At 41.2% G+C, this 11960-nt stretch overlaps 1 protein-coding gene across 1 annotated transcript in view; it reads right to left on the reverse strand.

Moving 5' to 3' along the window:
* The window catches only part of LOC308302988 (thrombospondin-2-like), a gene marked incomplete at both ends in the record, with an annotated part of 39006 nt that overhangs the window by 26546 nt on the left and 500 nt on the right, over positions 1 to 11960 (reverse strand). Inside the window, 5 exons of the mRNA XM_080747307.1 lie at positions 246 to 422; positions 2630 to 2794; positions 3907 to 4000; positions 9405 to 9635; positions 11498 to 11640. Of these exons, the coding sequence (XP_080603433.1) occupies positions 246 to 422; positions 2630 to 2794; positions 3907 to 4000; positions 9405 to 9635; positions 11498 to 11640 (810 nt within the window). The remainder of the gene's footprint in view (positions 1 to 245; positions 423 to 2629; positions 2795 to 3906; positions 4001 to 9404; positions 9636 to 11497; positions 11641 to 11960) is intronic.

The raw sequence follows: 11960 nt of genomic DNA on the forward strand, positions 1-11960 counted from the left end.
AAGGCCTGCCAAAATACATTTCAGTTGACTAAATCAACTGTAGATTTAGTCGCCTAAAATCTTATGATATTTAGTTGACTAAAATTAGACTAAAACTATAACTTTTCAGGTGACTAAATTATGACTAAAACTAAATGACATTTTATTCAAAAGACTATGACTAAAACTAAATCAAAATTTGCTGTCAAAAACAACACTGTTACAGTGGTACTGTATGTACAGTATGTGCGTGTGTGGATACTCACTTGGGCAGAGTGTGTTGTTGCAGGGCTGCGTCTCTCTCTTGTTCCCCTGGCACTCTTTGCCCCCTCTGTGAGGGGACGGGTTGTTACACAGGCGAACACGCGTGACGTTGCCCGCCCCGCATGTCGTAGAACACGTGGACCACGGAGACCAGTGCCCCCAGCCCCCGTCCACACGTCCTAGAACAAACACACAGTGGTGGGGAAAGAACGCAAATGTTTTTTTACTTGTGTAAAAGTATCAATACTGCAATGTAGAAATAATCTGTAGTAGAAGTAAAAGTCTGGCATTCAAAATGTACTTGAATAAGAGCACAAATGTATTGGTATCAAAATGTACTCAAAGTACCAAAAGTAAAAATGCATTGTGAGCTTGTAGATCAGCCATTTTCAAATGATCAAAATGTATATAGCCTAGGGTTAATGTGAGTTCTGTAATAATACTCAAAATCTACAGAGTAACTATAGTAACTAGTACGTTTTCAAACAATTGCAGTGGAGTAAAAATATAATAATATAATATTTGCCTCTGAGATGCAGTGGAGTAGAAGTAAAAGCACTGAAAATGACTCAGATAAAAAAGTAAAAAAAAAATGCCTCAAAATAGTACTTAAATACAGTGGTTGAGTAAATGTACTTTACAACATTGAACAGATGTAGTCATCATGGAACCTCTACACGCTCGTTGTACAAGCAGCACGGTAGCTCCGAAAACCCTTCAGCGATACTACAACATAAATTCAGCATCGTGGGAATTTGTGGCTCCATGTTGTGTGTACATTGGACATGCCTGAACGAAACCATGTTTCAAAGCCTGATGGCAATCCCTGAAAATCCGTTCATTTTGAGTATGGCCAGGGATTTACAGTAGATATATGGGTCTGTGTGCAGTGTTGGGACTATTCCGTGACTCCCACAGGATGAGGCATGCTCAGTCAATCATGAAAACAGAGCAAAAGGTCTGTCTGGCCCCGGATCTAGCTATAGGCCTGTCAGTATTATTATTATATAATCGTCTGATTGCAATAAATAATTTGAGCAGAGATAATCGCAATTATTTTTGCATAATCGATAAAAATCGTTTCCAGTCATCCGTCTGAAAACAGCTGGACGACGGTAAATGAAATGTCATTATTTCCACATCATCTTCAACACTGTCGTCCCTATTAGGCTTAAAAGGGCAAGACCACTTTGGTAGAGGTTTGGGTTGTGTAGTTGCCTTGCCATGATGTAAAACCAAACCAGCATCAAACTGTATCGTAGCGATTTATTGCCCTGAGCTGGGATCGAACCCAAGACCTCCCGCACAGCATTCCCGGCGTGCAACAAGCCACGCTAAGAGAGCTAGCTCCCTTAGAGGAGTGAGGAGTGAATCTTGTGTAGTCACAGTATTTCTTTAACCACAGATTACATCTACTGTAGAAATCCTTCCAGAATAATATTATAGTTTTCACGCCATCCCATGGAAACAGACCCTCTGATCCATCATCTGTGGTCCCTGGCGCAGGGCGCGTTGTTGGCGAAACTACGAGGCAGTGTTGACGGTGAGGATGTACAGAACACCCCTCGGCTGGAGTTCAGCTCCAACCAGTAAGGCATGTAATGTGTCCCGTTCCTTCCTATACCCATATGGCTGTGAGCTCTGTTATTTTCAGCCTCGCAGCATCATTTGGCACTAAGAGTCTTGTGTTCCACAGGTTCTATTGCCGTTACTATTGCCGTTACGGTTCCAGATTGGTCCTTCCTCTGTGTGTGGTTGCTGAAGCAAGACGACGTTGCCATGGGGCCAGGCCTAGTGGGGACAAAATCTTGGGCGAGGGTAGCTAACAACAGGCATCTTTTGAGAAGATCGAAGAGCCAAGGTCATCATCATCATAATAACTATTTATTATGTATTTTCTCCGCCTAAAAATAATCACGGCATGCTTGGGAGATCATCCCTGGCCCCATATATCTTGCTCAACTGTTTCCTTCATTTCAACCGGGGGCGGGGCTGCAGTCTGCGACTCACACAGTCTCACACTCACACACAGTAGAGATCATCTGGCATTGCAAAAGTAAGAATCAAACATTTTTCCACCTCATGTGAATTAACTTATCCCTGCCCAGCTCTCACTGATTAATATTTAGATCTCTTAGTTGGAAAACAACTATGGAATATCAACTTTAGCAGTGCTGTTATGGTGCTGTGCTGTTTGATATCTGTTACATGCTGCTGTTATACTATATCTTATGGCCCATGGTTGCGCGTGCACCTGATGGCCAGTTGTGTGCCGGGCATCACGTGGGACGTCTGTCCCAAGAAGTCACCCGTTTGATTTCTTGGGGTGAGAGTGTGTTGTTAATATGGTACCACATATCATTTTATCCATCTAAACGTGTTGTACCTTTGCGGTCACACTTGGCCAGCATGCAGCTGCGGGTCTGGAGCGACGGACCGGCGCAGGAAGTGGCGACATCATCGCAGGACCGCCCCCGCTGCTGCCCGCCACGCCCACAGGTCACCGAGCACTCAGTCCACTCCGACCACGGAGACCAGCCATCTTCCTTACCTTGGACACGCGCGCACACGCACACGCACACACACACACACACACACACACACACACACACACACACACACACACACACACACAGTACATATAATTTCTGTCGGGCAGAAGCCCTGTATCTCAGTTTCAAATGTGTATGTATCCAACGGTTTTGGACATAGAAGGTTTCCACCCGTCAACTACGATAATACAGTCCCTGGCACAAAAGATTTTCAGATGGGGGGTCGACACGGCCAAATACATATATTTTGAGGGGCCTTTGGCACTAAAAAGTTTTGAGAGCTACCGACTTAAAGGACAACTTAAGTTTTTTACAACAAGGGTTCATATTTTAGATTGTAATAAAAGAATATAAAAGATGAGTGTTAAAGGAGTAGTTCACCCCCAAAATGACTTTTTTTCTATTAATTACTCATGCAATGGAGAGTAGAGTTCAATAATATTTTTTGTTTTTTGTCACATTCCTAAGACAAAAATTTGATTCGAGTAAATTTACCCCCATTGATTCCGGATGGGGACCCGTTTCGAAACGGGTCCCCATCCGGAACGAATGAGGGTAAATTTATCGTTATCACATTTTTGTCTTAGGAATGCGACAAAAAACTAAAAATATTATATATGTAAACATTAGTTTTTTTCCCCTAAATTTAGCTGGTGCGGCTTATATTCAGGTGCGGCTTATAGTCCAGCAATTACTTCTTTCTATTGTTTTAGAGATTCTTATTTCAGTGTTTGGGGGCATGCGTACAAGTGGCTAAATATGTCCATTTTACACAGAATAAGCCCATTCCCAAGATACAACGCAATCTTTTATGGTTGGATGTGACTTATGGGGGCTAGAAGTGTTACTGTAAATAGCAATAAAGAAACTGCTGGCTTATTGTGTCTAAAAAGACATATTTAGCCACTTGTATGCATGTCCCCATGCGTACGCATGCCCCACATTTTAGAACGGTAAATGCGATAAAACAATAGAACGAAGCAAATGAAAACATTTTAACACTCACTTTTTCTTTTCTCTAATTACAATCTAAAATATTAACCCTTGTTGTAAAAAAACAAAGTTGTCCTTTAATGGGTTAAACTCAGCCACAACTGCAGACCAAACTCACCCAGACACACAGGGCAACACGCTTCTTCTATGAAAGTAGGATTGACACAGGAGACAGGGGGGCAGGACACCTGGTGACACACCACCAAGCCATCCTGCACGCACGCACGCACACGCACGGACACACACACACACACACACACACACACACACACACACAGAGAGAGAGAGAGAGAGAGGAAAAGGTACTCAAATGTTTTACTTAAGTAACATTATCAATAGCAAATAATACATTTGACAAATACTCTCTTACAAGTACAAGTTCAAAATTCACTTGAGTAAAAGTAAAAATATACCTAAAGTACCAAAATATTCATAAAACAGTTTTCAAAATGCATAAACATCTTTTGAAAATAGACAATCTACAAGCACACAAGTGTATGGTGTAATGTGTATGTTTGGAATAACAATAATAATAATGATCTATAAGTAACTAGTAACTAAAAATGTTCTTTTCAAATAATTGTAGTGGAGTAAAAAGTACAATATTTGCCTCTGAAATGTAGTGGAGTGAAGTAAAAGTACTGAAAACGTATTTCTTTTTTGCAAAATAATTATGTTTATACATTTCTCAAAAAACTGGCATACAGACAGCTAGACTTGGCAAGGGAATCCACTAATTATAGTGGAAGACAACATAGGTCCACTATAGTCCAAATATGGATGCCAGATGTAAAAAGTGTCCAACTTAGAATACAACAATCGTGTAATGTATTCACTAGGGATACACTCTATTATGTTATGCGACGGCCTTTTTGTTGGAGCAATGTCCTTGATCCAAAACAGAATAACATTCTTTCTAGCAGCAAATTTCAATAAATGAAACAATAACCTTTTCTGTTTGATATTGCCTGTCCGGGAGACCAAGCAAAAGGCACATGGGATTTAACTTAATAGGAATGCCAAAGATAACAGAAAGTTCATGCTGTGCAATACCAGAATATATCTCCGGATCCAAAAGCAATGAATATAGTGAGGTTATTGTTCTGTTATTCGTCTGCAAATTGTCTATGATGTAACGTATTGCTTGGCCAGAGTTTTAAAAAGTATTGTTTTTTAAATCTTCACATTAAAATAATCAAAATATGTTTGTCTTTTGGATTTAGGTGTTTCATAATTAGAAAGAATTTAATTGAAGTTACAATGGTGTCATGCACCACATGCACCGGTCACATTTTTGAGCCGCTCCAACATTTGACTGAGTGTCTGTCTGTATGTTTGTATGAGTATGGCAGCACCGGCTGCAACCACCCAGCGGTGCGGTTGAGCAGCCTGCACCGCTCACTTCACGCACAAGTGATTTTAAAATTTCATTTCAAGGACCCCCATAACTCTGACAACATACAAATGGAGTGTACCATTTGTACACTCTCAGAGTTACAGACCTGTAAGGGCCCATTTGGGCCCACTTTGAGAATCCCCTCCTCGATATTTCAGACCAACACCCCGGTCACACTCTGTACCAGAGTGAAGGTAGGGTAGGCTGAAAAAAGGCGCTTGAATCAGTTTCTAAGTCACTTGAAAATACTAAAAAAAGATTTAAATGGAAAAATGTTCACAAACAGTAACAGAGTACTTCTTAGCATAACCCAAGTGTTTTATTCACCTCTCAGTCCAAGGCAATGGTGTTCACCAAATACAGCACATAATCAATTTACATCTATTTACAATAACAGGCCAGATTGGCATTGGGTCTTTACAGCTCACAGCCCTACATCAACTGACTAGCGAAGCCGGCTGCTCCCCCTCTTAAATAGGCTAAGCCCCTCCCCTGGACCGTACCAATCTTAAATTGAATCCACAATTTACGAACCAGCATGTCCAAAGACAATCTTTTCCGTCAATTCCATGACAATACAATTCAGACACATTTCACTCCTACAACATCATTAAATCAGAGTACCAGCTAACAAACCCACAGGTGGTATGGTTCAGCTTGATTGAGCAATCAGGTGTGATGAAGCTTGCTCCCTACACTGGAGTCCATGCACTCAAACAATATATCAATTAAATACAACAAATACATATCATTATTGGTAACAATGAAACAATACAGTGCAACCCAAGCTTCTCAAATTCAAATAGTGTCCGTTAAAACGTGTGGGTAAACACCGAAAACACAAAGGAGTAGTTCACCCCCAAAATGACTTTTTTTCTATTGATTAGTCATGCCATGGAGAGTAGAGTTCAATAATATTTTTTGGTTTTTGTCACATTCCTAAGACAAAAATTTGATTCGAGTAAATTTACCCCCATTGATTCCGGATGATGACCCGTTTCGAAACGGGTCACCATCCGAAATGAATGGGGGTACATTTATTGTTATAACATTTATGTCTTAGGAATGTGACAAAAAACTAAAAATATTATTGAACTCTACTCTCCATGGCATGAGTAATCAATAGAAAAAAAGTCATTTTGTGCAATACCAGAATACTTTTAACTGACCTTTAAGTCAGTTAAAAGTATCTCAGTGGCAAGGTAAATTGCCACAGCCCCATTCATTACCACCATCATCCATAACCTCAGGCTGTGCCCTATCTGCCTTCAGGTCAGTCTGAGTCAGTCTGCCTCTCAAGAAATGTACTCTCCTTGACTCCTCTGATGTGAAGAACTACAGACCTGTATAACTTACTTCATTCTGCGCCCGCTGGACTAATGGTCCAGGCGCATAGCACTTGGGCATTGCCACATAGGCATGGATGCCTGGCGGTATCGCCGGTTCGATTTCCGATCCGGACGACCTTTGCCGCATGTCACTCCCCGTCTCTCCCCCCATTTCCAGTCAGGCTACTGTCCTATCAACAAAGGCACAAAAGCCTCCCCAAAAAAGTATTTAATTCTAAATATCTCGGAACGTGTTGTTTCTAACATCTCTCTCTCTCTCTCTCCAACTCAAATAACCTGTTGGAATATTCTTCTGTTTTGGATCAAGGGCATTGCTAAAACAAATCGGACGTGGCTTAACGTCATAATGGAGTGTATCCCTGGTGAATACATTACATGCGTGTTGCATTCCAAGTTGGACACTTTCTACAGAATCTGGCATGCATATTTGGACTATATTGGATCTATATTGTCTTCCACTATAATTAGGGGATTTCCTCACCAAGTCTAGCCTGTCTGTAAAACAGCTTTTTAATGTTCCAATATTTTAGTGCTCTTGGTAACTGGTCTGTTTACAAACAAAACAAGTTTTTTTCCCCCTGATGGTCATGAGGGGATTAATTACTGTTATTGCATTTCTTTCTTATTCTTTACTTTTCAGTTTTTATACTTTAAATGTGTCTTGTTGTGTCTGAGCTGTCTTCTTGTTTTTGTTTTGTTTTTGTGATTGTGTTTGTACATTTATTGAAAGAAAATATATATTATATTGTATTATATTGTTTATATTTCGCCCCCCAAAAAGAATAAGCTGTTGGATTCCAACCAGCCAGGATTCAAGCTGCCCCACTACAGTGCTGAAACTGCACACATGGTGCCCATGCTGACTCCCACTCCAGCATTTGACACAGTCAACCACAAGTTTCTTCTGGACACCCTTTCTGACCTTGGTAACACTGGGACAGTCACGGCATTCAAGATCGCAGTCATCCCAGTGCCACGTGGAGTGTGGCTCTGCAGCCACAAGGCCACTGGCAGTGGATTTCTAAATAGCTTCTCCCCCCTATAGACAATCAGACACATGAACGATCGGTCCAGAGAAAAGAAAAATAGGCCTAGGAAACGCTAATAACCCCCCACTGTGATACTGATGACACTCAACTGTTTTTCTCCTTCCCTTCCTCTCTGCCAGATTGAAGAGCACATCACCGCATGCCTGGGTGACATCTCACAGTGGATGTTTTCCAAAACACCTAGATAGATAGATATACCTTCATTGATCCTGAGGGACATTCAAGCTCAACGCAGACAAAACGGAGCTTCATCTCCGACTCCTTCCTCTGGAAAGTCTTACCCCCTGCACGATCTTTCCATTTCCATCAACACCCTGGCGACTTCTGCCCAAAACGTTGCATTGGTCCTGACCTGGAATGCCATCTGTCCTTCAAGTTACACATACTAGCAGGCTAGCAGCGATCACACATTCCTGGAGGTTTGCAATTTTTTGACAACATCCACAGGATCAGACTCTGCCTCACCAATAAGGAATCTGCCCAGCTCCTTATCCAAGCCTCAGTCATCTCCACACTTGACTACTGCAACTTCCTTTTTGCATAATAACTTTACAACTGATGCAGAAGGCCACGGCACTGACCTGATATTCAACTTCCCGACAATGTCACAACATCCCACCCATCTGTGCTGCCTTCTCTGGCTTCCAGACAGTTGTTGTCTACAACCAATTAAAAACACGGGTCATGGCCTACAAGGCAATAAAATTCATGGATGATTACCTTCAGGAAATCAAATCATCCACCCTTACACCCTCCCCTGCACACGTGGATCAGCTAACATAGACAAGACGTCTCTGTTCCCTCTCTACGACACTGGATTCTGCTCCAGCCTCACTCTCAGGCTGTGGAATTTACAACCTCCCCATCAAGAAGGTTGTATTTGACACTAACTTATAAAAGTACAAGCAGCTAACTGTTGGTGGGACTTGGTTCTGCAAAATATTGTGCAACATCGACATAATAAAAGAGAAGAAGTAATAATATAAAAATATCAGTCAGGACTGCAGACTCAACTTCCCATTTTCATATTTCCTTGTATCACTACTTGCCTAATTCAATTAAGGCTAGTTATGCTATATATGTTACAAATAAACTGTATGGTTTGCTTGTCTACAAATGCTAAGAATGTTAGAATGTTTATATAGATGCTAGTTTTAATGTTTACCTGGTATAGTTAGTAGTTAGTTAGTAGCACTAAATAGTTTTCTTTGCACAATTTACCCTGTCATTTGTTGACTACAGTTCATGTAATTTACTCTGATCTTACAATTCACTCTAGAGTGTGACTACTAAATGCCACTTATGGACATTTAGTAGACATTAATGGACCACAATGGAAACATTATCATTTGACTGTACTGTTAACAATCTTGTTAAAGTATTCAATCAATTGTAAATTGTCAATAGGCTACATTGACATAAAAAATATGAAGGTTTTTTTCCAAGGGAAGGCTTGAGTTAGAGAGTATGATCAAACATAATGCTACTCATTCCATTTCATGCCAGACATCATTTCCAGCCCACAACATAGAGCGCAATAGTTTCATCTAATAAAGGAAGTGAAAAATGCAAACTTTTACAAGCCTATACAGTTTCAGGAATTACAGCACTGTACCACTGAATAATTGCCTTGGACCTGTAAAGAAAAAGAAACCCAAACAAAATATAGTACGTGTAGATAATTCTTGGTAATGCGCAAGATTCTACCACCCATGTCCGTGACAAGCGATAGTTCAACGCAGGAATCTCCCTGGGGAGGGGGATATTCCCATAAAAACCGCAGACTGAAAAGTTACATAACTCGTGTACGCTTGACACCGACCTGGCAGCCGCAGGAGGTGCAGCTGTCCACGTCCCACTCCTCCCCCTGCTCGTACACCCGTCTGTCCTGCACACACCAGATCTCTCCATCACGGCGCCTGTCCTGGACGTCAGCAGCATCATCTGTATCCGTACGAGTGATGGTGCTTCTGTGGCTGCTGCTGCTGAAGCTTGTGCTGCTGCTGTTGCCCAGCTCTTCTAAAGTTATACGCATCTCCTCATTCTCATCTGTCTGGGACCACACACACACGCACATACACACACACACACGCGCGCGCGCACGCACGCACGCACGCACACACACACACACACACACACACACACACACACACACACACACACACACACACACACACACACACACACACACACACACACACACACACACACACACACACACACACACACACACACACACACACACACGGCTAACAAACCTTTTCTATGCGGGACATAGACAAACTATTTATTTGGGGGGGACATTGTAGATCAGAAATTTCCAGCCATGGGATTTGGAATTCAGAATCAACAAATCGTCTCTGTCGTGTGGACACCTCATTATGTCCAAAAATTGTACTTTTCAGCATTCAAATTCCAAAAATAGCAAGCTCAAAACGAGCTTAGTCGATCTGCTATTTTGATACTTTTGCGTGACACTGTAGTATGATGAAGTCATTAACTTACAAAAAAAACTGTAAAAATATGGAGATAAGAGGGGTTCTGCTTTACAGAAACAAAGTTTGTTGATTCTGAGGACGGTCAAAAGGCTGAAACATCAGTCAAATAAATCACTGCATACACAGTGAACATGTGCATATGTGCATGCATATTCTGTACTCCTTTTTAAGACACACTTCAAACCATTTCTCTTTCTGTCACAGGGATTAGACTAATCACATTCTTGGGAAGTTAATCTGTTACTGTTAGGTACAAAACATAAAGTTCTGCACACTGACTGTAGAGCTCTCCCTGAAGTGCAATTTATTGGCACAGTCCGCAGTATGAGTGACATTTGGAGCCTATGCTCCTCAGACTAAACAGAGACAACACATCAGACGCCATCTTAAACCAAAATACCAAATACCAAAATAAATCAGTGCCTAATACTAAAAACAACTGTTCAATTTATCATTCGCCTTTTGATATCCCTCCTCTGGTGATTATTTTTTTTAGCTGCAAAGTGGATATCGTTGCTGTTTGGTATCAACCTGTCATGCTTTTGCTATTTTTGAATTTGAATCCTGGAAAGTCACAGTTTTGGACATAATATTTGAAGGTTCCCAAACAGACAGAGGTGATTTGTTTTATACCTTCTTCTGGTCAGACTGAATTAATCTGATACAAGTCCATTACATTTTGGAAAATGTGGAGTGTCTGAAGTCTGATATTTATGTTTGATAATATCAGAATTAAATAAAAATGTTTGTTAACACATTAACCCTGGTGTCCCTAATTTGGGCAAATCATAAAATATTTTTAAATTAATTTTCTTTAAAGAAAAGCAAAAAATGTGTGGCGACAAATTGTGACAATATAATGTATTTAAAAAAGTAGATGCACTATGTAACTTTCCTCTTTTACCCTGGATTTGAATCTGGTCCTGACATTTCTACCATTGAGCTAATAGAGTCGGCCTGCTTGTTCAGGGGATACATTGAATCTTTACCATCAGGTAACGATTTGTGTCAGATCCTGTGTCTAGGTGAGACATGACCTTTAATTTAAATGTCTCAATAGAAGAGCAGGGACAAAATACATCATTTATAAGTTATACAGTATACAAAACAGATACATTTTGGCCCTTGGGCACATATCCTATTCCAGTGGTTCTCAAAGTGGATTCCAGGGACTCAAAGTGGGTTCCTTTAGGGGGGTTCTAAATTGACCCATACAAGTCTGTAACTCTGACAGTGTACAAATGGAACCAAATGAAGCCTAACCCCCAATTTGGTTCCATTTGTGAATTGTGTCAGACAGTGTCAGAGTTAAGGGGAGTCCTTGACATTTTAAAGTTTGAGAAACACTGGCCTATTCAAACATTTAACATTTTTAAATATAGTCATTTGTTTGAACCCTATCACAGTGTTGTCTCACCACTCTCTGCAGGTCCTGCAGCAGGTTGCTGGTGACGATGCGGAGGCCGTTGATCTCGGTGATGAGGCCCAGCAGATCCTCACAGGACTGTTGGCACACCTCGGCCGCGGCGTGCCCTTTCACCATCGCACCGCCCGCCACACCTGAGAGCCACACGTCTTGTGAGCAGGCTTACTATGCATCTGATTCATACTTGGTTGCACGCACAAAGGTCATGCGCTGAAAATAGTAGATCTACAAGCTCATAACCCGAGACTGTGGCAGAGTTATTTATTTAGCAACTGTCAGGCAAAGTCTGTCGCCTGTGCTGAACTGATCTGCACTTGGACATGAAACTGACATACACAATCTCTTTCATCCCTCAAACGGCAAACGTAAAAGCCTCACTTTTACCTGAAACTGTGTTTTGACAATAAAATAAATTACAACGCGTCGCAGAGCAACCCAATGCTTGTCTGCTATT

The sequence above is a fragment of the Nannobrachium achirus genome (genome assembly GCF_963921795.1).
Source record: "Nannobrachium achirus genome assembly, chromosome: 18".
Taxonomy (NCBI): Eukaryota; Metazoa; Chordata; class Actinopteri; order Myctophiformes; family Myctophidae; genus Nannobrachium; species Nannobrachium achirus.